The sequence below is a fragment of the Oncorhynchus nerka genome, linkage group LG10 (assembly GCF_034236695.1).
Source record: "Oncorhynchus nerka isolate Pitt River linkage group LG10, Oner_Uvic_2.0, whole genome shotgun sequence".
Classification (NCBI taxonomy): Eukaryota; Metazoa; Chordata; class Actinopteri; order Salmoniformes; family Salmonidae; genus Oncorhynchus; species Oncorhynchus nerka.
This window is the reverse complement of record NC_088405.1, coordinates 12,028,251-12,055,583: the sequence shown is the minus strand read 5'-3', so window position 1 is coordinate 12,055,583 and position 27,333 is coordinate 12,028,251. Positions and strand designations below refer to the sequence as shown.

Genomic DNA, 27,333 nt, shown 5'->3' with positions numbered 1-27,333 from the left:
ACACAGACTGTCCAGTCAATCATCCATTCCTATTCTCCGTCTCCCTCCCCAGATGTAACACACACACACACACAGACTGTCCAGTCAATCATCCATTCCTATTCTCCGTCTCCCCCCCAGATGTAACACACACACACACACACAGACTGTCCAGTCAATCATCCATTCCTATTCTCCGTCTCCCTCCCCAGATGTAACACACACACACACACACACACAGACTGTCCAGTCAATCATCCATTCCTATTCTCCGTCTCCCTCCCCAGATGTAACACACACACACACAGACTGTCCAGTCAATCATCCATTCCTATTCTCCCCCTCCCCCCAGATGTAACACACACACACACAGACTGTCCAGTCAATCATCCATTCCTATTCCCCCCCCAGATGTAACACACACACACACACAGAGACTGTCTAGTCAATCATCCATTCCTATTCTCCCCCCCAGATGTAACACACACACACACACACACACAGACTGTCTAGTCAATCATCCATTCCTATTCCCCCCAGATGTAACACACACAGACTGTCTAGTCAATCATCCATTCCTATTCTCCCCCCCAGATGCTTCCCCTGAACACCAACATTCGTCTGGCGTACTCCAACGGTAAGGATGACGAACAGAACTTCATCCAGAACCTCAGCCTGTTCCTCTGCACCTTCCTGAAGGAGCACGGTCAGCTCATCGAGAAGAGGCCCAACCTCCGAGAGACACTGATGGAGGTGAGAAACATACCGCAGCAGTTTCTCACAAAATGACTCTTTTCTCATTTCCTGAACGCTGCTGGGCTTAGTTGATTCAAGCCCACTGGTTACATCCTGGGACTGGGTGGGACATGGTTACATCCTGGGACTGGGTGGGACATAGTGGAGAAGAAGAGGACATGGTTACATCCTGGGACTGGGTGGGACATAGTGGAGAAGTAGAGGACATGGTTACATCCTGGGACTGGGTGGGACATAGTGGAGAAGTAGAGGACATGGTTACATCCTGGGACTGGGTGGGACATGGTTACATCCTGGGACTGGGTGGGACATGGTTACATCCTGGGACTGGGTGGGACATAGTGGAGAAGAAGAGGACATGGTTACATCCTGGGACTGGGTGGGACATGGTGGAGAAGAAGAGGACATGGTTACATCCTGGGACTGGGTGGGACATGGTTACATCCTGGGACTGGGTGGGACATGGTTACATCCTGGGACTGGGTGGGACATGGTGGAGAAGAAGAGGACATGGTTACATCCTGGGACTGGGTGGGACATGGTTACATCCTGGGACTGGGTGGGACATAGTGGAGAAGAAGAGGACATGGTTACATCCTGGGACATAGTGGAGAAGAAGAGGACATGGTTACATCCTGGGACTGGGTGGGACATAGTGGAGAAGAAGAGGACATGGTTACATCCTGGGACTGGGTGGGACATAGTGGAGAAGAAGAGGACATGGTTACATCCTGGGACTGGGTGGGACATAGTGGAGAAGTAGAGGACATGGTTACATCCTGGGACTGGGTGGGACATAGTGGAGAAGAAGAGGACATGGTTACATCCTGGGACTGGGTGGGACATAGTGGAGAAGAAGAGGACATGGTTACATCCTGGGTGGGACATAGTGGAGAAGAAGAGGACATGGTTACATCCTGGGACTGGGTGGGACATGGTTACATCCTGGGACTGGGTGGGACATGGTTACATCCTGGGACTGGGTGGGACATAGTGGAGAAGAAGAGGACATGGTTACATCCTGGGACTGGGTGGGACATGGTGGAGAAGAAGAGGACATGGTTACATCCTGGGTGAGACATAGTGGAGAAGAAGAGGACATGGTTACATCCTGGGACTGGGTGGGACATGGTTACATCCTGGGACTGGGTGGGACATGGTTACATCCTGGGACTGGGTGGGACATGGTTACATCCTGGGACTGGGTGGGACATGGTTACATCCTGGGACTGGGTGGGAAAAGGCCTGGGTTTCTTTACAACTATTAAGTCCAAGTTAATGCAGGTGAGGTTGGAAACTCACGAGGGCTGTTATGAAAAACACTAAACACTAAATATACAAAACAGATCCTTCAAATTAAACAGTAACCCCTCCCTCCTCCCCCTCTCTCTCCCCCTTCCTCTCCCCTCCCCCCCACCTCCTCTCTCTCTCTCTCCCTCCTCCCCCTCTCCTCCTCTCTCTCTCCTCCTCTCTCTCCTCCTCCTCCTCTCTCAACTCCTCTCCTCCCACCTCCCCTTCTCCTCTCTCTCCCCCTTCCTCTCCTCCTCTCTCTCTCTCCCCCTTCCCCCTCTCTATCCTCCTCTCTCTCCTCCTCCCCCTCTCTACTCCTCTCTCTCCCCACCTCCTCTCCTCCTCCCCCTCCTCTCCTCCCCTCTCTCTACTCCTCTCTCTCCTCTCCTCCCCCTCTCTCTCTCTCCTCTCCTCCTCCCTCTCCTCCTGTCTCTCCTCTCCTCCAGGCTCTCCACTACATGCTGCTGGTGTCTGAGGTGGAGGAGACAGAGATCTTTAAGATCTGTCTGGAGTACTGGAACCATCTGGCTGCAGAGCTTTACAGGGAGAGTCCCTTCTCCACCTCCACCTCCCCCCTGCTGTCTGGATCACAACACTTTGATGTCCCTCCTCGCAGACAGCTCTACCTGCCTGTACTCTCCAAGGTGACCAGACAGACAGACGGACAGACAGGCCGGACTGACTGGCTGACAGACTGACACACACACACACACACACTCTTGCTCTCTGGGGGTCACAGTGTGTATGTGAGAGTGAGCGAGAGGGAGAGAATTTGTTGGCACATGGTCAGAGTGTGTGGTCCAGAGAATTTGTTGGCATGAAGTGTTTTTGTGTGTGTGTGTGTGTGTGTGTGTAGTCAGTGTGTGTCTGTGTGTCTCTCTGTGTCTCCGTCTGTGTGTCTGTGTCTCTCTCTGTGTGTCTGTGTCTCTCTCTGTGTGTCTGTGTCTCTCTCTCTGTGTGTCTGTGTCTCTCTCTCTGTGTGTCTGTGTCTCTCTCTCTGTGTGTCTGTGTCTCTCTCTCTGTGTGTCTGTGTCTCTCTCTGTGTGTCTGTGTTTCTCTCTCTGTGTGTCTGTGTCTCTCTCTGTGTGTCTCTCTCTGTGTGTCTGTGTGTCTCTCTCTGTGTGTCTGTGTTTCTCTCTGTGTGTCTGTGTGTCTCTCTCTGTGTGTCTGTGTGTCTCTCTCTGTGTCTCTCTCTCTGTGTGTCTGTGTGTCTCTCTCTGTGTTTCTCTCTGTGTGTCTGTGTCTCTCTCTCTGTGTGTCTGTGTGTCTCTCTCTGTGTCTCTCTCTCTGTGTGTCTGTGTCTCTCTCTCTGTGTGTCTGTGTCTCTCTCTGTGTGTCTGTGTCTCTCTCTGTGTGTCTGTGTTTCTCTCTGTGTGTCTCTCTCTGTGTGTCTGTGTTTCTCTCTGTGTGTGTCTGTGTGTCTCTTTCTGTGTGTCTGTGTGTCTCTCTCTGTGTGTCTGTGTGTCTCTCTCTGTGTGTCTGTGTTTCTCTCTGTGTGTCTTGACGGCTGTTGATGTTGGTAACAGGTGCGTCTGCTGATGGTGAGCCGCATGGCCAAGCCGGAGGAGGTGCTGGTGGTGGAGAACGACCAGGGAGAGGTGGTACGAGAGTTCATGAAGGACACAGACTCCATCAACCTCTACAAGAACATGAGAGAGACACTGGGTACGTCACACGTGTGTGTGTGTGTGTGTGTGTGTGTGGGGGTGAAGCAGATATAGCAGGTGGAATAGTTATGTGTGACTTTCTACATTTAGACTGATTGTCAGTTTCCTTTGTGGACATCACATCACTGTACAGCACCACTACATATTCATTAAGGACCCTAGTCTATTGACTTGATCTACACTCTAAACTCTCTGATCGTCTCCTCTCTCTCTGTCTCTCTGTCTCTGTCTCTCTCTGTCTCTCTCTCCCTCTCTCTCTCTCTCTGTCTCTCTGTCTCTCTGTCTCTCTCTGTCTCTCTCTCCCTCTCTCTCTCTCTGTCTCTGTCTCTCTCCCTCTCTGGCTCTCTCCCTCTGTCTCTCTCTCCCTCTCTCTCTGTCTCTGTCTCTCCCTCTCTGTCTCTCTCTCCCTCTGTCTCTGTCTCTCTGTCTCTCTCTCTGTCTCTCCCTCTGTCTGTCTCTCTCCCTCTCTGTCTCTCTCTCCCTCTGTCTCTGTCTCTCTCCCTCTCTGGCTCTCTCTCTCTAGTGTACCTGACCCACCTGGACTATGCAGACACGGAGCGTATAATGACAGAGAAGCTTCATAACCAGGTGAACGGAACAGAGTGGTCCTGGAAGAACCTCAACACACTGTGCTGGGCTATAGGGTCCATCAGTGGAGCCATGCACGAAGAGGACGAGAAGAGGTTCCTGGTCACCGTCATCAAGGTACGGAGGCCACCTAGGGACAAGTATAACGCTATAACGGAGAGAGTAAAATGGGATTCATGTAGAGGGTTGATGACCAGAAGGCTTTAGGAGAATGTTGAGCAGCATCTTTCTCTTCAGGAGAATGTTGAGCAGCATCTTTCTCTTCAGGAGAATGTTGAGCAGCATCTTTATCTTCGGGAGAATGTTGAGCAGCATCTTTCTCTTTAGAATGTTGAGCAGCATCTTTCTCTTCAGGAGAATGTTGAGCAGCATCTTTCTCTTTAGAATGTTGAGCAGCATCTTTCTCTTCGGGAGAATGTTGAGCAGCATCTTTCTCTTTAGAATGTTGAGCAGCATCTTTCTCTTCAGGAGAATGTTGAGCAGCATCTTTCTCTTTAGAATGTTGAGCAGTATCTTTCTCTTCAGGAGAATGTTGAGCAGCATCTTTCTCTTCAGGAGAATGTTGAGCAGCATCTTTCTCTTCAGGAGAATGTTGAGCAGCATCTTTCTCTTTAGGAGAATGTTGAACAGCATCTTTCTCTTTAGGAGAATGTTGAGCAGTATCTTTCTCTTTTGGACCATGTTGAGCAGCATCTTTCTCTTTAGAATGTTGAGCAGCATCTTTCTCTTTAGGACAATGTTGAGCAGCATCTTTCTCTTTAGGACAATGTTGAGCAGCATCTTTCTCTTTAGGACAATGTTGAGCAGCATCTTTCTCTTTAGGACAATGTTGAGCAGTATCTTTCTCTTTTGGACAATGTTGAGCAGCATCTTTCTCTTTAGAATGTTGAGCAGCATCTTTCTCTTTAGAATGTTGAGCAGCATCTTTCTCTTTAGGACAATGTTGAGCAGCATCTTTCTCTTTAGGACAATGTTGAGCAGCATCTTTCTCTTTAGGATAATGTTGAGCAGCATTTCTCTTTAGGACAATGTTGAGCAGCATCTTTCTCTTTAGGACAATGTTGAGCAGCATCTTTCTCTTTAGAATGTTGAGCAGCATCTTTTTCTTTAGAATGTTGAGCAGCATCTTTCTCTTTCGGAGAATGTTGAGCAGCATCTTTCTCTTCAGGAGGAGAATGTTGAGCAGCATCTTTCTCTTTAGAATGTTGAACAGCATCTTTCTCTTTAGGACAATGTTGAGCAGCATCTTTCTCTTTAGGACAATGTTGAGCAGCATCTTTCTCTTTAGAATGTTGAGCAGCATCTTTCTCTTTAGGACTATGTTGAGCAGCATCTTTCTCTTTAGGACAATGTTGAGCAGCATCTTTCTCTTCAGGAGAATGTTGAGCAGCATCTTTCTCTTCGGGAGAATGTTGAGCAGCATCTTTCTCTTCAGGAGAATGTTGAGCAGCATCTTTCTCTTCAGGAGAATGTTGAGCAGCATCTTTCTCTTTAGAATGTTGAGCAACATCTTTCTCTTCAGGAGAATGTTGAGCAGCATCTTTCTCTTTAGAATGTTGAGCAACATCTTTCTCTTCAGGAGAATGTTGAGCAGCATCTTTCTCTTCAGGAGAATGGGAGTTTGTTTGGTGGATATTTAGTTGAGCTGATGGACAATGTGACAGAGATGCAGGAGGTGCAGGGGGGGAAGATGTGCTGCCTCTCTGGACCTCAAGGATGAACATATAGCTCATCTATTGTCCAAAGGCTCTCTGTTATCCATCTGTCTAACTGGTGTGTGTGTGTGTGTGTTTGTGTGTGTGTGTGTAGGATCTGCTGGGTCTATGTGAACAGAAGAGGGGAAAGGACAATAAGGCCATCATTGCCTCCAATATCATGTACATCGTGGGCCAGTACCCTCGCTTCCTCAGAGCCCACTGGAAGTTCCTCAAGACCGTGGTCAACAAACTCTTTGAGTTCATGCACGGTGAGAGAACTAACTGTCTGTGTGCAGAGGTGAGAGAACTAACTGTCTGTGTGCCTGGTGTACAGAGGTGAGAGAACTAACTGTCTGTGTACAGAGGTGAGATAACTAACTGTCTGTGTGCCTGGTGTACAGAGGTGAGAGAACTAACTAACTGTCTGTGTGCCTGGTGTACAGAGGTGAGAGAACTAACTGTCTGTGTGCCTGGTGTACAGAGGTGAGAGAACTAACTAACTGTCTGTGTGCCTGGTGTACAGAGGTGAGAGAACTAACTAACTGTCTGTGTGCCTGGTGTCCAGAGGTGAGAGAACTAACTGTCTGTGTGCCTGGTGTCCAGAGGTGAGAGAACTAACTGTCTGTGTGCCTGGTGTTCAGAGGTAAGATGTGTGTGTTATCCAGCCTGTCTCACCCCCCTCCCCCTCTCAGAGACCCATGATGGGGTACAGGATATGGCGTGTGACACTTTCATCAAGATCGCCCAGAAGTGCCGTCGCCATTTTGTCCAGGTGCAGGTGGGCGAGGTGATGCCCTTCATCGACGAGATCCTCAACAACATCAACACCATCATCTGTGACCTGCAGCCACAGCAGGTACACACACACACACACACACACACACACACTGTGACCTGCAGCCACAACAGGTACACACACACACGTGCTACGAGATCCTCAACAACATCATGACCTTTAACCCCAACAGACAGGTCAGCCTCAGGCCCTAGAAATGCGCTGACTAGAGAGGATTATACCTGTCATTCACTCAGCCCAAACTAAAAGGCGTGTATTAGGGCATGTTGAAATGGGTTCAAACACACACCAAGCTGTAGAAATGGATTGAGTAGAGAGGACTCTGTCATGTCTACTGAAAAAGCTCTGGGATTCAGAACATTTGAACATTTCCAGTCTAACCAATAAAACCCAGATTGTCTTTCTCTGTTTCTTGTATCTGTGTTCATTATAACTAACGCTGACAAAAGTTACAAACCTTGACCATCCCTCAGTGCTGATGTTATGTTGGTGTGTACGTTCCAAGCTGTAGAAACACACTGACTAGATGGGACTTGATCTCTATGTCTACTGAGAAGCATCACGCTGACTCAGAGCAGAATCTAGTATTTGTGTATCTATCTCTATGTCTACTGAGAAGCATCACGCTGACTCAGAGCAGAATCTAGTATTTGTGTATCTATCTCTATGTCTACTGAGAAGCATCACGCTGACTCAGAGCAGAATCTAGTATTTGTGTATCTATCTCTGTACTGAGAAGCATCACGCTGACTCAGAGCAGAATCTAGTATTTGTGTATCTATATGTTCTGGGTCTCCTGTGTGTGTTGTGCAGGTCCATACGTTCTACGAGGCCGTGGGATACATGATCGGAGCCCAGACAGACCAGGCAGTACAAGAGCATATCATAGAGAAATACATGTTACTACCTAACCAGGTGTGGGACAGCATCATTCAACAGGCCACCAAGGTACGTCACTCCTGTAGTAATGAATCTAGTCACCCCTGTGGTAATGAATCTAGTCACTCCTGTAATAATGAATCTAGTCACCCCTGTAATAATGAACCTAGTCACTCCTGTAATAATGAATCTAGTCACCCCTGTAATAATGAATCTAGTCACCCCTGTAATAATGAATCTAGTCACTCCTGTAATAATGAATCTAGTCACTCCTGTAATAATGAATCTAGTCACCCCTGTAATAATGAATCTAGCCACCCCTGTAGTAATGAATCTAGTCACTCCTGTAATAATGAATCTAGTCACTCCTGTAATAATGAATCTAGTCACTCCTGTAATAATGAATCTAGTCACCCCTGTAATAATGAATCTAGTCACTCCTGTAATAATGAATCTAGCCACTCCTGTAATAATGAATCTAGTCACTCCTGTAGTAATGAATCTAGTCACTCCGGTAATAATGAATCTAGTCACTCCTGTAATAATGAATCTAGCCACTCCTGTAATAATGAATCTAGTCACTCCTGTAGTAATGAATCTAGCCACTCCTGTAATAATGAATCTAGTCACTCCTGTAGTAATGAATCTAGTCACTCCTTTAGTAATGAATCTAGTCAATCCTGTAATAATGAATCTAGTCACTCCTGTAATAATGAATCTAGTCACTCCTGTAATAATGAATCTAGTCACTCCGGTAATAATGAATCTAGTCACTCCTGTAGTAATGAATCTAGTCACTCCTGTAATAATGAATCTAGTCACTCCTGTAATAATGAATCTAGTCACTCTGTGATCATTCATTTCACACTTCTTTCATATTTTGTACATGTTTTGTAACTAAGGTCAAACCCCCCCAGTGAGAAGGTGACTGGATAGGACAGTGAGTAAGACAGGATGGAGGGAGAGAGTTGTCCTGAAGAGCAGTGTGTCTGATTGAAACCCATGTCAGGACTGCTATGTACATGAGTTCAGCTGCTGGAGAACACCAGGTCACAGAAAGACCTGTAGTAGTACCCCTTTCCTGTAGTCAGACCTGTAGTAGTACCCCTTTCCTGTAGTAAGACCTGTAGTAGTACCCCTTTCCTGTAGTAAGACCTGTAGTAGTACCCCTTTCCTGTAGTCAAAGACCTGTAGTAGCTACCCCTTTCCTATAGTCACACCGGTAGTAGTACCCCTTTCCTGTAGTCAGACCTGTAGTAGTACCCCTTTCCTGTAGTCAGACCTGTAGTAGTACCCCTTTCCTGTAGTCAGACCTGTAGTAGTACCCCTTTCCTGTAGTCAAAGACCTGTAGTAGCTACCCCTTTCCTATAGTCAGACCTGTAGTAGTACCCCTTTCCTGTAGTCAGACCTGTAGTAGTACCCCTTTCCTGTAGTCATACCTGTAGTAGTACCCCTTTCCTGTAGTCAGACCTGTAGTAGCTATCCTTTTCCTGTAGTCAAAGACCTGTAGTAGTACCCCTTTCCTGTAGTAAGACCTGTAGTAGTACCCCTTTCCTGTAGTCAGACCTGTAGTAGTACCCCTTTCCTGTAGTAAGAACTGTAGTAGCTACCCCTTTCCTATAGTCAGACCTGTAGTAGCTATCCTTTTCCTGTAGTCAACGACCTGTAGTAGTACCCCTTTCCTGTAGTAAGACCTGTAGTAGTACCCCTTTCCTGTAGTCAGACCTGTAGTAGTACCCCTTTCCTGTAGTCAAAGACCTGTAGTAGCTACCCCTTTCCTATAGTCAGACCGGTAGTAGTACCCCTTTCCTGTAGTCAGACCTGTAGTAGTACCCCTTTCCTGTAGTCAGACCTGTAGTAGTACCCCTTTCCTGTAGGCAAATACCTGTAGTAGTACCCCTTTCCTGTAGTCAGACCTGTAGTAGCTACCCCTTTCCTGTAGTCAGACCTGTAGTAGCTACCCCTTTCCTGTAGTAAGACCTGTAGTAGTACCCCTTTCCTGTAGTCAGACCTGTAGTAGTACCCCTTTCCTGTAGTCAGACCTGTAGTAGTGCCCCTTTCCTGTAGTCAGACCTGTAGTAGTTCCCCTTTCCTGTAGTCAGACCTGTAGTAGTTCCCCTTTCCTGTAGTCAGACCTGTAGTAGTACCCCTTTCCTGTAGTCAGACCTGTAGTAGTACCCCTTTCCTGTAGTCAGGCCTGTAGTAGTACCCCTTTCCTGTAGTCAGACCTGTAATAGCAGTACCCCTTTCCTGTAGTCAGACCTGTAGTAGTACCCCTTTCCTGTAGTCAGACCTGTAGTAGTACCCCTTTCCTGTAGTCAGACCTGTAGTAGCTACCCCTTTCCTGTAGTCAGACCTGTAGTAGCTACCCCTTTCCTGTAGTAAGACCTGTAGTAGTACCCCTTTCCTGTAGTCAGACCTGTAGTAGTGCCCCTTTCCTGTAGTCAGACCTGTAGTAGTTCCCCTTTCCTGTAGTCAGACCTGTAGTAGTACCCCTTTCCTGTAGTCAGACCTGTAGTAGTACCCCTTTCCTGTAGTCAGGCCTGTAGTAGTACCCCTTTCCTGTAGTCAGACCTGTAATAGCAGTACCCCTTTCCTGTAGTCAGACCTGTAGTAGTACCCCTTTCCTGTAGTCAGACCTGTAGTAGTACCCCTTTCCTGTAGTCAGACCTGTAGTAGTACCCCTTTCCTATAGTCAAAGACCTGTAGTAGTACCCCTTTCCTATAGTCAGACCTGTAGTAGTACCCTTTTCCTGTAGTCAGACCTGTAGTAGTACCCCTTTCCTGCAGTCAAAGACCTGTAGTAGCTACCCCTTTCCTGTAGTCAGACCTGTAGTAGTACCCCTTTCCTGCAGTCAAATACCTGTAGTAGTACCCCTTTCCTGCAGTCAAATACCTGTAGTAGTACCCCTTTCCTGTAGTCAGACCTGTAGTAGTACCCCTTTCCTATAGTCAGACCTGTAGTAGTACCCCTTTCCTGTAGTCATACCTGTAGTAGTACCCCTTTCCTGCAGTCAAATACCTGTAGTAGTACCCCTTTCCTGCAGTCAAATACCTGTAGTAGTACCCCTTTCCTGTAGTCAGACCTGTAGTAGTACCCCTTTCCTATAGTCAGACCTGTAGTAGTACCCCTTTCCTGTAGTCAGACCTGTAGCAGTACCCCTTTCCTGTAGTCAGACCTGTAGCAGTACCCCTTTCCTGTAGTCAGGCCTGTAGTAGTACCCCTTTCCTATAGCCAAAGACCTGTAGTAGAACCCCTTTCCTGTAGTCAGACCTGTAGTAGTACCCCTTTCCTATAGTCAAATACCTGTAGTAGCACCCCTTTCCTGTAGGCAAATACCTGTAGTAGTACCCCTTTCCTGTAGTCAGACCTGTAGTAGTACCCCTTTCCTGTAGTCAGACCTGTAGTAGTACCCCTTTCCTGTAGTCAGACCTGTAGTAGCTACCCCTTTCCTGTTGTCAAAGACATGTAGTAGTACCCCTTTCCTATAGTCCGACCTGTAGTAGTACCCCTTTCCTATAGTCAAAGACCTGTAGTAGTACCCCTTTCCTGTAGTCAGACCTGTAGTAGTACCCCTTTCCTATAGTCAAAGACCTGTAGTAGCACCCCTTTCCTGTAGGCAAATACCTGTAGTAGTACCCCTTTCCTGTAGTCAGGCCTGTAGTAGCTACCTCTTTCCTGTAGTCAGACCTGTAGTAGCTACCTCTTTCCTATAGTCAGACCTGTAGTAGCTACCTCTTTCCTATAGTCAGACCTCTAGTAGCTACCTCTTTCCTATAGTCAGACCTCTAGTAGCTACCTCTTTCCTATAGTCAGACCTCTAGTAGCTACCTCTTTCCTATAGTCAAATACCTCTAGTAGCTACCTCTTTCCTATAGTCAGACCTGTAGTAGCTACCTCTTTCCTATAGTCAGACCTGTAGTAGCTACCTCTTTCCTATAGTCAGACCTGTAGTAGTACCTCTTTCCTATAGTCAGACCTGTAGTAGTACCTCTTTCCTATAGTCAGACCTGTAGTAGTACCCCTTTCCTGTAGTCAGACCTGTAGTAGCTACCCCTTTCCTATAGTCAAATACCTGTAGTAGCTACCCCTTTCCTGCGGTCAAAGACCTCTAGTAGCTACCCCTTTCCTGCAGTCAGACCTGTAGTAGCTACCCCTTTCCTGTAGTCAAAGACCTCTAGTAGCTACCCCTTTCCTGTAGTCAGACCTGTAGTAGTACCCCTTTCCTGTAGTCAGACCTGTAGTAGCTACCCCTTTCCTGTAGTCAAAGACCTCTAGTAGCTACCCCTTTCCTGTAGTCAGACCTGTAGTAGCTACCCCTTTCCTGTAGTCAGACCTCTAGTAGCTACCCCTTTCCTGTAGTCAGACCTGTAGTAGCTACCCCTTTCCTGTAGTCAGACCTCTAGTAGCTACCCCTTTCCTGTAGTCAGACCTGTAGTAGTACCCCTTTCCTGTAGTCAAAGACCTGTAGTAGTACCTCTTTCCTATAGTCAGACCTGTAGTAGTACCCCTTTCCAGCAGTCAAAGACCTGTAGTCTCAGTCTGATGATCACTAAAGTACCCTTCTCTTAAATCTCTACCCAGTACAGCCAGGAGAGGACTGGCCACCCCTCGGAGCCTGGTTCCTCTCTAGGTTTCTTCCTAGGTTCCTGCTTTCCAGGGAGTTTATCCTAGACACCGTGCTTCTACATCTGCATTGCTTGCTGTTTCTGGTTTTCGGCTGGGTTTCTGTACAGCGCTTTATGACATCTGCTGATGTAAAAAGGGCTTTATAAATGACATGTGATTGGTTGACTCCCCTCTGTTAGAACGTGGACATTCTGAAGGACCCAGAGACGGTGAAGCAGCTCGGCAGCATCCTGAAGACCAACGTCCGGGCCTGTAAGGCTGTGGGACACCCCTTCGTTATCCAGTTAGGACGCATTTATCTGGACATGCTCAACGTCTACAAGTGCCTCAGCGAAAACATCTCCGCAGCCATCCAGACCAACGGTCAGTGGGGGGATGGGGTGGGCTGGGCTGGGGGCTGTGTGTGTGTCCTCTCCTCATGCGTCTATTCTCTTTGTGGTGTGTCCTGTCCTCATGCGTCTCTTCTGTTGGCGGTGTGTCCTCTCCTCATGCGTCTATTCTCTTTGTGGTGTGTCCTGTCCTCATGCGTCTCTTCTGTTGGTGGTGTGTCCTCTCCTCATGCGTCTATTCTCTTTGCGGTGTGTCCTTTCCTCATGCCTCTGTTCTCTTTGCGGTGTCCTTTCCTCATGCGTCTATTCTCTTTGTGGTGTGTCCTGTCCTCATGCGTCTCTTCTGTTGGTGGTGTGTCCTCTCCTCATGCGTCTATTCTCTTTGCGGTGTGTCCTTTCCTCATGCCTCTGTTCTCTTTGCGGTGTGTCCTGTCCTCATGCGTCTGTTCTCTTTGCGGTGTGTCCTGTCGTCATGCGTCTATTCTCTTGGTGGTGTGTCCTGTCGTCATGCGTCTATTCTCTTGGCGGTGTATCCTCTCCTCATGCGTCTATTCTCTTGGTGGTGTGTCCTGTCCTCATGCGTCTATTCTCTTTGCGGTGTGTCCTTTCCTCATGCCTCTGTTCTCTTTGCGGTGTGTCCTTTCCTCATGCGTCTGTTCTCTTTGCGGTGTGTCCTGTCGTCATGCGTCTGTTCTCTTTGCGGTGTGTCCTGTCGTCATGCGTCTATTCTCTTTGCGGTGTGTCCTTTCCTCATGCCTCTGTTCTCTTTGCGGTGTGTCCTGTCCTCATGCGTCTGTTCTCTTTGCGGTGTGTCCTGTCGTCATGCGTCTATTCTCTTGGTGGTGTGTCCTGTCGTCATGCGTCTATTCTCTTGGCGGTGTATCCTCTCTTCATGCGTCTATTCTCTTGGTGGTGTGTCCTGTCCTCATGCGTCTATTCTCTTTGCGGTGTGTCCTTTCCTCATGCGTCTATTCTCTTGGCGCTGTGTGTTTCAGGAGAGATGGTGACGAAACAGCCCCTGATCAGAAGTATGAGGACGGTGAAAAGAGAGACGCTCAAACTCATCTCCGGCTGGGTTAGCAGATCCAGCGATCCACAGATGGTGAGATACAGATATATATACACATCTGACAGGAAGATATTCGTACTACATATATCAGGATATATACACATCTGACAGGAAGATATTGGTACTACATATATCAGATATATACACATCTGACATGAAGATATTGGTACTACATATATCAGGATATATACACATCTGACAGGAAGATATTGGTACTACATATATCAGGATATATACACATCTGACAGGAAGATATTGGTGCTACATATATCAGGATATATACACATCTGACAGGAAGATATTGGTGCTACATATATCAGATATATACACATCTGACAGGAAGATATTGGTACAACATATATCAGATATATACACATCTGACATGAAGATATTGGTACTACATATATCAGGATATATACACATCTGACAGGAAGATATTGGTACTACATATATCAGGATATATACACATCTGACAGGAAGATATTGGTACTACATATCAGATATATACACATCTGACAGGAAGATATTGGTGCTACTTATATCAGATATATACAGATCTGACAGGAAGATATTGGTACTACATATATCAGATATATACACATCTGACAGGAAGATATTGGTACTACATATATCAGGATATATTGTTACTACATACAGTTGAAGTCAGAAGTTTACACACACTTAGGTTTGAGTCCTTTTTTTCAACCATTCCACAAATGTTAACAAACTATAGTTCTGGCAAGTCAGTTAGGACATCTACTTTGTGCATGACACAAGTAATTTTTCCAACAATTGTTTACAGACATATTATTTAACTTATAATTCACTGTATCACAATTCCAGCGGGTCAGAAGTTTACATACACTAAGTTGACTGTCCCTTTAAACAGCTTGGAAAATTCCAGAAAATGATGTCATGGCTTTAGAAGCTTCTGATATGCTAATTATCATAATTTGAGTCAATTGGAGGTGTACGTGTGGATGTATTTCAAGGCCTACCTTCAAACTAAGTGCCTCTTTGCTTGACATCATGGGAAAATCAAAAGAAATCAACCAAGACCTCAGAGAAAAATGTGTAGATCTCCACAAGTCTGGTTCATCTTTGGGAACAATTTCCAAATGCCTGAATGTACCACGTTCATCTGTACAAACAATAGTACGCAAGTATAAACACCATGGGACCACGCAGCCGTCATACCGCTCAGGAAGGAGACGCGTTCTGTCTCCTAGAGATGAACGTACTTTGGTGCGAAAAGTGCAAATCAATCCAAGAACAACAGCAAAGGACCGTGTGAAGATGCTGGAGGAAACAGGTATCTATATCCACAGTAATACGAGTCCTATATCGACATAACCTGAAAGGCCGCTCAGCAAGGAAGAAGCCACGGCTCCAAAACCACCATAAAAAAAGTCAGACTACGGTTTGCAACTGCACATGGGGACAAAGATCGTACTTTTTGGAGAAATCTCCTCTGGTCTGATGAACCAAAAATGTGGAGGCTTGCAAGCCGAAGAACACCATCCCAACCGTGAAGCACGGGGGTGGCAGCATCATGTTGTGGGGGTGCTTTGCTGCAGGAGGGGCTGGTGCACTTCACAAATAGATGGCATCAGGAGGAGGAAAATTATGTGGATATATTGAAGCAACATCTCAAGACATCAGTCAGGAAGTTAAAGCTTGGTCGCAAATGGGTCTTCCAAATGAACAATGACCCCAAGCATGCTTCCAAAGTTGTTGCAAAATGGCTTAAGGACAACAAAGTCAAAGTGTTGGAGTGGCCATCACAAAGCCCTGACCTCAATCCTATAGAACATTTGAGGGCAGAACTGAAAAGGCGTGTGTCCGAGCAAGGAGGCCTACAAACCTGACTCAGTTACACCAGGTCTGTCAGGAGGAATGGGCATAAATTCACCCAATTTATTGTGGGAAGCTTGTGGAAGGCTACACAAACCTCTGACCCAAGTTAAACAATGTTTAGGCAATGCTACCAAATACTAATTGAGTGTATGTAAACTTCTGACCCACTGGGAATGTGATGAAAAAAATAAAAGCTGAAATAAATCATTCTCTCTACTATTATTCTGACATTTCACATTCTTAAAATAGTGGTGATCCTTCTTGACCTAAAATAGGAAATTCTGACTAGGATTAAATGTCAGGAATTGTGAAAAACTGAGTTGAAATGTATTTGGCCAAGGTGTATGTAAACATCCGACTTAAACTGTATATCAGGATATATTGGTACTACATGTATCAGGATATATTGGTACTACATATATCAGGATATATTGGTACTACATGTATCAGGATATATTGGTACTACATGTATCAGGATATATTGGTACTACATGTATCAGGATATATTGGTACTACATGTATCAGGATATATTGGTACTACATGTATCAGGATATATTGGTACTACATGTATCAGGATATATTGGTACTACATGTATCAGGATATATTGGTACTACATGTATCAGGATATATTGGTACTACATGTATCAGGATATATTGGTACTACATGTATCAGGATATATTGGTACTACATGTATCAGGATATATTGGTACTACATATATCAGGATATATTGGTACTACATGTATCAGGATATATTGGTACTACATGTATCAGGATATATTGGTACTACATGTATCAGGATATATTGGTACTACATGTATCAGGATATATTGGTACTACATGTATCAGGATATATTGGTACTACATGTATCAGGATATATTGGTACTACATGTATCAGGATATATTGGTACTACATATATCAGGATATATTGGTCCTACATGTATCAGGATATATTGGTCCTACATGTATCAGGATATATTGGTACTACATATATCAGGATATATTGGTACTACATGTATCATGATATATTGGTACTACATATATGAGGATATATTGGTACTACATGTATCAGGATATATTGGTACTACATGTATCAGGATATATTGGTACTACATGTATCAGGATATATTGGTACTAGTCAGAAAAGACGTCTCCACCCTAGACTGTCCAACCTGACTGTTTAAAGCAGTACGTGTCAGTCCTGTGTGTACTCTAGGAATGGATTGGGAAACTCTCTCCCCTTAAAGAGTTTGAAAGACAACCGTGTTGGTCACTTAGTAACACACACACACACACACTGACCTCAGTCCTGTTCCTACAGTAACCACACACACACTGACCTCAGTCCTGTCCTACAGTAACCACACACACACTGACCTCAGTCCTGTTCCTACAGTAACCACACACACACTGACCTCAGTCCTGTTCCTATAGTAACCACACACACACTGACCTCAGTCCTGTTCCTACAGTAACCACACACACACTGACCTCAGTCCTGTTCCTATAGTAACCACACACACACTGACCTCAGTCCTGTTCCTACAGTAACCACACACACACTGACCTCAGTCCTGTTCCTACAGTAACCACACACACACTGACCTCAGTCCTGTTCCTATAGTAACCACACACACACACTGACCTCAGTCCTGTTCCTACAGTAACCACACACACACTGACCTCAGTCCTGTTCCTATAGTAACCACACACACACTGACCTCAGTCCTGTCCTACAGTAACCACACACACACTGACCTCAGTCCTGTTCCTATAGTAACCACACACACACTGACCTCAGTCCTGTTCCTATAGTAACCACACACACACTGACCTCAGTCCTGTTCCTATAGTAACCACACACACACTGACCTCAGTCCTGTTCCTATAGTAACCACACACACACTGACCTCAGTCCTGTTCCTACAGTAACCACACACACACTGACCTCAGTCCTGTTCCTATAGTAACCACACACACACTGACCTCAGTCCTGTTCCTATAGTAACCACACACACACTGACCTCAGTCCTGTTCCTATAGTAACCACACACACACTGACCTCAGTCCTGTTCCTACAGTAACCACACACACACTGACCTCAGTCCTGTTCCTACAGTAACCACACACACACTGACCTCAGTCCTGTTCCTATAGTAACCACACACACACTGACCTCAGTCCTGTTCCTACAGTAACCACACACACACTGACCTCAGTCCTGTTCCTACAGTAACCACACACACACTGACCTCAGTCCTGTTCCTATAGTAACCACACACACACTGACCTCAGTCCTGTTCCTACAGTAACCACACACACACTGACCTCAGTCCTGTTCCTATAGTAACCAGGTGAGAACATAACAACATTCCTCCCTCTGCCGCGTTGATCTGTCCGTTGATCTGTCCGTTGATCTGTCCGTTGATCCGTCCGTTGATCCGTCCGTTGATCCGCCCGTTGATCCGCCCGTTGATCCGTCCGTTGATCCGTCCGTTGATCTGTCCGTTGATCTGTCCGTTGATCTGTCCGTTGATCCGTCCGTTGATCCGTCCGTTGATCCGTCCGTTGATCTGTCCGTTGATCCGTCCGTTGATCCGTCCGGTGATCCGTTCGGTGTCCCGTCTGGTGATCCGTTCGGTGTCCCGTCCGTTGATCCGTTCGGTGTCCCGTCCGTTGATCCGTCCGGTGTTCCTTCCTTCCAGGTGGGGGAGAACTTTGTTCCGCCGCTGCTCGACGCCGTTCTCATCGACTACCAGCGCAACGTCCCCGCCGCCCGGGAGCCCGAGGTCCTCAGCACCATGGCAACCATCGTCAACAAGCTGGGCGGACACATCACCGGGGAGATCCCGCAGATCTTCGATGCCGTGTTCGAGTGCACGCTCAACATGATCAATAAAGTAAGTATCAGCATTATTAATAGTGGGTATTGTTCTAAACTTTCATCTTTATAGTTTATAAAATGTACTCTTAACATGTTGATGTCAGTATGGCTGTAAATCCTTGACATAGTAGGCACAATTTCATATTCTGAACGAGACATTAAAAGAGTCAATTTTACAGATCTAATTGAATCTGAACAACGCTTTAACTGGAACAGAATATGGACAAATCTGACCTTGGCATCCCATAATCTGAGGGTGTAGGAAGCATGGTTTCTGGGTGGGTGGGGACTGAGGGGGGGAATGGGTCGGGTTATCTTGTATGCATTGATTTGATTGTTTTTGTACCTGTAACCATCCTATGAAAAAAGAAAAATGACAACAAAATAAGTCCATTTAAAGAGGTAGTTCACTAAGACCCCCATTTCCATACTGACTGTAGGGGGTCTGTCTCCATGGAGTGTTCCATTTCCATACTGACTGTAGGGGGTCTCTCCGTGGAGTGTTCCATTTCCATACTGACTGTAGGGGGTCACTCCATGGAGTGTTCCATTTCCATACTGACTGTAGGGGGTCTGTCTCCATGGAGTGTTCCATTTCCATACTGACTGTAGGGGGTCTGTCTCCATGGAGTGTTCCATTTCCATACTGACTGTAGGGGGTCTCTCTCCATGGAGTGTTCCATTTCCATACTGACTGTAGGGGGTCACTCTCCATGGAGTGGTCCATTTCCATATTGACTGTAGGGGGTCTCTTTCTATGGAGTGTTCCATTTCCATACTGACTGTAGGGGGTCTCTCTCCATGGAGTGTTCCATTTCCATACTAACTGTAGGGGGTCACTCTCCATGGAGGGTTCCATTTCCATACTGACTGTAGGGGGTCTCTCTCCATGGAGTGTTCCATTTCCATACTAACTGTAGGGGGTCACTCTCCATGGAGGGTTCCATTTCCATACTGACTGTAGGGGGTCTCTCTCCATGGAGTGTTCCATTTCCATACTGACTGTAGGGGGTCTCTCTCCATGGAGTGTTCCATTTCCATACTAATTGTAGGGGGTCACTCTCCATGGAGTGTTCCATTTCCATACTAACTGTAGGGGGTCACTCTCCATGGAGTGTTCCATTTCCATACTAACTGTAGGTGGTCTCTCCATGGAGTGTTCCATTTCCATACTGACTGTAGGGGGTCTCTCTACATGGAGTGTTCCATTTCCATACTGACTGTAGGGGGTCTCTCTCCATGGAGTGTTCCATTTCCATACTAACTGTAGGGGTCACTCTCCATGGAGTGTTCCATTTCCATACTGACTGTAGGGGGTCTCTCTCCATGGAGAGTTCCATTTCCATACTAACTGTAGGGGGTCTCTTCATGGAGTGTACCATTTCCATACTAACTGTAGGGGGTCTCTCTTCATGGAGTGTTCCATTTCCATACTAACTGTAGGGGGTCTCTCCATGGAGTGTTCCATTTCCATACTAACTGTAGGGGGTCTCTTCATGGAGTGTTCCATTTCCATACTAACTGTAGGGGGTCTCTCTCCATGGAGTGTTCCATTTCCATACTAACTGTAGGGGGTCTCTTCATGGAGTGTTCCATTTCCATACTAACTGTAGGGGGTCTCTTCATGGAGTGTTCCATTTCCATACTGACTGTAGGGGGTCTCTCTCCATGGAGTTTTCCATTTCCATACTAACTGTAGGGGGTCTCTCTCCATGGAGTGTTCCATTTCCATACTAACTGTAGGGGGTCTCTTCATGGAGTGTTCCATTTCCATACTAACTGTAGGGGGTCTCTCCATGGAGTGTTCCATTTCCATACTAACTGTAGGTGGTCTCTCCATGGAGTGTTGTCGGTTGGTTCTCATCAATATGTCCCGTCTCTCTCTCTCCCTCCAGGACTTTGAGGAGTACCCGGAACACAGGACTCATTTCTTCTACCTGCTGCAGGCGGTCAACTCCCATTGTTTCCCAGCATTCCTGGCCATCCCTCCGGCCCAGTTCAAACTGGTGCTGGACTCCATCATCTGGGCCTTCAAACACACCATGAGGAACGTGGCCGACACAGGTGAGGCTTGAACACACACACACACACACACACAGAGACACACACACACAAGTGCTTTCCTTTACGAATGACAGCACATGAATGAAATCATCCACATGTATTGATCACATCTTTACAAATCTTTTTTTTTAAAGCGGTATCCAAATCCATAGGATGTAGTGATTATAGTAACCATATCTAGTAAAAACCAAAGTTCCAAATGCTGGGCCTAATACAGTATATAAGAGGTGTGCTGGTCAGTTTTGTAGTGATTCTTATGTTAATGTAAATGATATGTGCTGGTCTGTGGTGTGTAATGAGAAGCAACCAGACACTGCACTTAACACGTTTCATGAAATTGCTTATTCCAGAAGAGCTCAGGGACTTTAAACGTTGCACCGTCATAGGGTGACACCTTTCCAACAAGTCAGTTTGTAAGATTTCTGCCCTGCTAGAGCTGCCCCGGTCAACTGTAAGTGCTGTTATTGTGAAGTGGAAACGTTTAGGAGCAACAACGGCTCAGCCGCAAAGTGGTAGGCCACACAACACTCACTACCAAGTTCCAAATTCCCCCTGGAAGCAACATCGGCACAATAACTTTTCGGGAGCTTCATGAAATGGGTTTCCATTGCGTAGCTGTGGCGCAATGCCAAGTGTCGGCTGGAGAGGTGTAAATCCGCCATTGGACTCTCGAGCAGTGGAAGCACGTTCTCTGGAGTGATGAATCATGGTTCACCATTTGGCAGTCCGACGGACGAATCTGGGTTTGGCAAATGCCAGGAGAACTCTACCTACCCCAATGCATAGTGCCAACTGTAAAGTTTGGTGGAGGAGGAATAATGGTCTGGGACTGTTTTTCATGGTCCGGACCCTTTAGTTCCAGAGAAGGGAAATCTTAACCCCACAGCATACAATGACATTCTAGACCATTCTGTGCTTCCATCTTTGTGGCAACAGTTTGGGGAAGGACATTTCCTGTTTCAACATGACAATGCCCCTGTGCACAAAGTGAGGTCCATACAGAAGTGGTTTGTCGAGATAAGTGTGGAAGGACTTGACTGGCCGGCACAGAGCCCGAACTATATGATATATATTGTGTATGTTCCCGTGGCAGGTTTTCAGATCCTGTATATATATATATGATATATATTGTGTATGTTCCTGTGGCAGGTCTTCAGATCCTCTACACTCTACTGCAGAACGTGACTCAGGAAGAGGCTGCAGCACAGAGCTTCTACCAGACATACTTCTGTGACATCCTCCAACACATCTTCTCTGTGGTCACTGACACATCACACACTGCTGGTGAGTACAGATGAGCACGCAAACACACACACTCTCTGCCGGTGAGTACAGTACACACACGGATGCAACGCACACACACACTGACGATGAGCGAGCATGCACACACGCGCACACACACACATACACACACACACACTCTGCTGGTGAGTACAGTACACACACGGATGCAACGCACACACACACTGACGATGAGCACGCACACACACACACTCTCTGCCGGTGAGTACTGAATACAAACACACACCCCAGCTAGCACATTTGGTTCCTTGGAAGTTGTGGGAACTGTGTGTGTTGTTTCCCATTGGTTCTGAGAACGAAACCGTACGTTTCCTGACTGGTAAACAAAACGTTTTTTAAAGTTTTTTAACTTTCTGGGGACGGAAGTGAAAATTTTTCCTATTCTGGTAATGGACATTTTTAGTTTGCTGGGAGGTTCTGAGATCGTTTTACTCTGGTTCCTTGAAAGTTTTCCTAGAAGGTTTTATTAATTCTCTAAGAACGGAAATTATAGGTTATTTTGAGGTAAAAAAAAAAACTTCCTTAAAACTTTCACTGAATGTTTCAATGAGACTTATAACACTGCTAGGTTATTTTAGGTTATTTTGGGTTGTTTTGGGTTATTTTTTAAACTCCACGCACTGGTAGAATACATGGAAATGAATTTCCTTAGGCATTAATCATGAGAACACATAGTGATGGGGGGGAAATGTACACAGTTACATATTGGGATGATGTTTTGGTTTGATAATATTATGTTAGTGCTAGTTGGCTGTACTTTGACCAAAACTCCAGTATTTTTCCTTCAATTTGTTTTCAGCACTTTTATATCCAACTCATTGTCTCATGGTTCTCTCTTGTCCCTCATATGGCAAGAAATATGTTTGGAACATCAAATTGCAATAAAATCACAGTATCAAATACATATAATATCAGCACTTAAGTATTGTGATATCGTACCGTGAGGTCTCTGGCAATTCTCAGCCCTACAAGCACATTTCTGTTTTATAGTGACACGGCATCAGTGGGATTCAAGCCTATAATCTTCTATTCTCTATCCATTGAATTAGTCCACTGCACCGCCAGGATGCAGCTAGCATGCCATGTTTCTAACTCATACAAAGCTGTTCCTTTTAGTCTATTCAAACAGACCCCATTTCAAAGGAAACCAAGACTCATTAAGATCAGCTGTGGCCAATCAGTGGCTAACGCGGCTAACACCTGAACACACTTAACAAGATGGAGGATAGACGGTTTTGTTGATGCTGAGAACAGAATGTATATGTTTTTAAATAACATTCTTAGAACGTTACTAAAGTTTACAGAATGTTTTCTTCACGTTCTGAGAATATATGTTTTCTCCAATTACATTCTTAGAACGTTCTCTGAACGTTACTAATGTTTTCTTGTGTTTTTTTTAATGGAAAGTTTCCTTAACGTTCTTGGAACAAATTGAGAACATGATTTTAAATAGAACCACGAGGAAACCTGTAGGAAATGTTATGCTGAATTACTGAAATTCCCACAGAATAACTTTGTTTCTTAATGTTCTCTGAACTATTTGAGAACATTCCCAATGCCAAACCAGTTGGAGAACGTTCCTAGAACATTACCAAAATTGTAGCCATGTAAATGTTTGAACTTTTAGGAAGCGTTTTGTTAAAGTAATGATATACAAAGCAAATAGCGTTTTTTTTTTTTGTCAAGTTAAATGTGCTGAGAATGTTCCAAGGACAATGTTCCTGCACCATTCCCAGGAAGTTGTGGGAAGGTTGTATGCTAAATAACCATAGAACAACCACGCCCTCACTAAGCTCTAAGAAACCTATGGTTCTCAGAACGTTATGTGCTTGCTGGGACACACACGCACAAACTGCCGGTAAGAACACACGTCTCTTGTTCTGTTTTACCATTTGTATAAATCCATATCACCTAACTGTGCATGTCTGGTTGTGTGTGTCTCTCTGCCTCTCCCCCAGGCCTGACGATGCATGCCTCCATCCTGACCTACATGTTTAACCTGGTGGAGGAAGGGAAGATCAACACCCAGCTCAACCCCTCCAACCCCGGTAACAACCAGGTCTTCATACAGGAGTACGTGGCCAACCTGCTCAAAACTGCTTTCCCACATCTACAGGAGTAAGTACCTTTATGAAGTAAATAAAATACATCATTATTTAAATACCATTATTACATAGAATCAGGAAAATTATGCTACCCTCTGCCTATTGGCTACTTATCTTATTCCATCCTGTCTCAAAATACAACATTGCCCCTTTAAGACAAAAAAAAAAGCTCTTTACTTGACTTGCTTTTAGAGATGTCTAGAAATGTACATGTTTTGTGCTCTTTTAGGAAACAATCACCCCCCCTATTGTTGACTAATAATGATCTATAACTGGGCTAATAACTAACTAGTAATCACTCTCCTATTGTTGACTACTAATGATCTATAACTGGGATAATAACTCACTAACAATCACCCCCCTATTGTTGACTAATAATGATCTATAACTGGGCTAATAACTCACTAACTAGCAAAGGATATGAACAAAATGTGCACGCGTGGCTACATGCAGCTCTCGCTTTGATCTGAAAACAAGTGCATCTACTCATGACCGCTCATGCTGTAAACACAGTCCAGTTCAAAGGGAATGGCACAAATCCAAATATGGACAAAAGCTGAAGAACATAGGCACATCCAGGTACTTTTAGCAGGTGCTGGAGTTGTAGATGAACTCATGGAAAACAGAAAGGAAAATTCTGCACAGATCCATATATGGCAATGGTCTATTTGCATATAGGCCTACTGCAGCTATGATTGGTTAAGGTACACCGGTCTGTGTAGAGTACGGCCTGAGTCGTGCCTGTTAATGCAATAGAATCCTACTCCGATGCGTTCTGCCTTCAAGAAAATATCTTGCATAATTCGTTTTGCATACTAAGTCTTGCATAGGTAGTTTAGTTTCGGTATGTTGAATTGAATGTGGTTAATATTGCGTTGATTCAATCACAATTCCCACAGTAAAGGGAAACGTTGATAGTTTTAACTAAAGGGGAAAACTCTATAAAGTTGAGTGAAGTTTAATCTCATGCATCTCTGCACGGGCTGATATTTCTTCTGTGCGGCTGCCTCCCAGGGGAGCTGCGTGCCCGTGCCCCCACACGCACCTTACAGGGAACATTGCTTACTGCTATTAGCCCATAAAACACATTGAATAACAGATTCACTAAATAGAACAGATAGTCCTTACTGCTATTAGCCCATAGAAACACATTGAATAACAGATAGTCCTTACTGCTATTAGCCCATAGAAACACATTGAATAACAGATAGTCCTTACTGCTATTAGCCCATAGAAACACATTGAATAACAGATAGTCCTTACTGCTATTAGCCCATAGAAACACATTGAATAACAGATAGTCCTTACTGCTATTAGCCCATAGAAACACATTGAATAACAGATAGTCCTTACTGCTATTAGCCCATAGAAACACATTGAATAACAGATAGTCCTTACTGCTATTAGACCATAGAAACCATAGAAACACATTGAATAACAGATAGTCCTTACTGCTATTAGCCAATAGAAACACATTGAATAACAGATAGTCCTTACTGCTATTAGCCCATAGAAACACATTGAATAACAGATAGTCCTTACTGCTATTAGCCAATAGAAACACATTGAATAACAGATAGTCCTTACTGCTATTAGCCCATAAAACACATAGAATAACAGATAGTCCTTACTGCTATTAGCCCATAAAACACATAGAATAACAGATAGTCCTTACTGCTATTAGCCCATAGAAACACATTGAATAACAGATAGTCCTTACTGCTATTAGCCAATAGAAACACATTGAACAACAGATAGTCCTTACTACTATTAGCCCATAAAACACATAGAATAACAGATTCACTACATAGAACACGTACGACCACAACACCGTTGTCCTGTTTATCTATGTCTTCTACGTTGTCTTGTCCCTCAGTGCCCAGGTCAAGGTGTTCGTAACAGGACTGTTCAGTCTTAACCAGGACATTGCAGCCTTCAAGGAACACCTGAGGGACTTCCTGGTACAGATTAAGGTGAGCCTTTTCCTCCACCTCCAACCCAGGTTCCTCTGTATATCTCTGTAGGAGAGGACATCTTTATTGCAGTTGCAGTCAGATGATGAGATCTCAGAACACCTTGGAGGTGTTTAACATCTTAGGAACCACGTTAGTATGATGTAACAATCTTAGAAAAGTATTTGTGTGTTTATATACAGGGACCCCCTTCTCCCCTCCTGTAGGAGAGGACACCACAGACCTGTTGCTGTCTGTCTGTTTATATACAGGGACCCCCTTCTCCCCTCCTGTAGGAGAGGACACCACAGACCTGTTGCTGTCTGTCTGTTTATATACAGGGACCCCCTTCTCCCCTCCTGTAGGAGAGGACACCACAGACCTGTTGCTGTCTGTCTGTATGTCTGTGTTTATATACAGGGACCCCCTTCTCCCCTCCTGTAGGAGAGGACACCACAGACCTGTTGCTGTCTGTCTGTATGTCTGTGTTTATATACAGGGACCCCCTTCTCCCCTCCTGTAGGAGAGGACACCACAGACCTGTTGCTGTCTGTCTGTATGTCTGTGTTTATATACAGGGACCCCCTTCTCCCCTCCTGTAGGAGAGGACACCACAGACCTGTTGCTGTCTGTCTGTCTGTTTATATACAGGGACCCCCTTCTCTCCTCCTGTAGGAGAGGACACCACAGACCTGTTGCTGTATGTCTGTGTTTATATACAGGGACCCCCTTCTCCCCTCCTGTAGGAGAGGACACCACAGACCTGTTGCTGTCTGTCTGTCTGTTTATATACAGGGACCCCCTTCTCTCCTCCTGTAGGAGAGGACACCACAGACCTGTTGCTGTCTGTCTGTATTTATATACAGGGACCCCCTTCTCCCCTCCTGTAGGAGAGGACACCACAGACCTGTTGCTGTCTGTCTGTTTATATACAGGGACCCCCTTCTCCCCTCCTGTAGGAGAGGACACCACAGACCTGTTGCTGTCTGTCTGTTTATATACAGGGACCCCCTTCTCCCCTGTAGGAGAGGACACCACAGACCTGTTGCTGTCTGTCTGTTTATATACAGGGACCCCCTTCTCCCCTCCTGTAGGAGAGGACACCACAGACCTGTTGCTGTCTGTCTGTATGTCTGTGTTTATATACAGGGACCCCCTTCTCCCCTCCTGTAGGAGAGGACACCACAGACCTGTTGCTGTCTGTCTGTTTATATACAGGGACCCCTTCTCCCCTCCTGTAGGAGAGGACACCACAGACCTGTTGCTGTCTGTCTGTTTATATACAGGGACCCCCTTCTCCCCTCCTGTAGGAGAGGACACCACAGACCTGTTGCTGTCTGTCTGTTTATATACAGGGACCCCCTTCTCTCCTCCTGTAGGAGAGGACACCACAGACCTGTTGCTGTCTGTCTGTTTATATACAGGGACCCCCTTCTCCCCTCCTTTTGTAGGAGAGGACACCACAGACCTGTTGCTGTCTGTCTG

The 27,333-nt window shown here is 45.5% G+C and overlaps 1 protein-coding gene across 1 annotated transcript in view; it reads left to right on the top strand.

Annotated features, from left to right (window-relative positions):
- xpo1b (exportin 1 (CRM1 homolog, yeast) b) overlaps nt 1-27,333 on the top strand; it is an 88,445-nt gene that overhangs the window by 54,521 nt on the left and 6,591 nt on the right. Inside the window, exons 11-24 of the mRNA XM_065023015.1 lie at nt 574-732; nt 2,472-2,669; nt 3,552-3,690; nt 4,216-4,397; nt 6,090-6,246; nt 6,670-6,833; nt 7,587-7,721; nt 12,463-12,646; nt 13,608-13,714; nt 18,247-18,441; nt 20,321-20,489; nt 21,639-21,773; nt 23,750-23,909; nt 25,773-25,869. Of these exons, the coding sequence (XP_064879087.1) occupies nt 574-732; nt 2,472-2,669; nt 3,552-3,690; nt 4,216-4,397; nt 6,090-6,246; nt 6,670-6,833; nt 7,587-7,721; nt 12,463-12,646; nt 13,608-13,714; nt 18,247-18,441; nt 20,321-20,489; nt 21,639-21,773; nt 23,750-23,909; nt 25,773-25,869 (2,181 nt within the window). The remainder of the gene's footprint in view (nt 1-573; nt 733-2,471; nt 2,670-3,551; nt 3,691-4,215; nt 4,398-6,089; nt 6,247-6,669; nt 6,834-7,586; nt 7,722-12,462; nt 12,647-13,607; nt 13,715-18,246; nt 18,442-20,320; nt 20,490-21,638; nt 21,774-23,749; nt 23,910-25,772; nt 25,870-27,333) is intronic.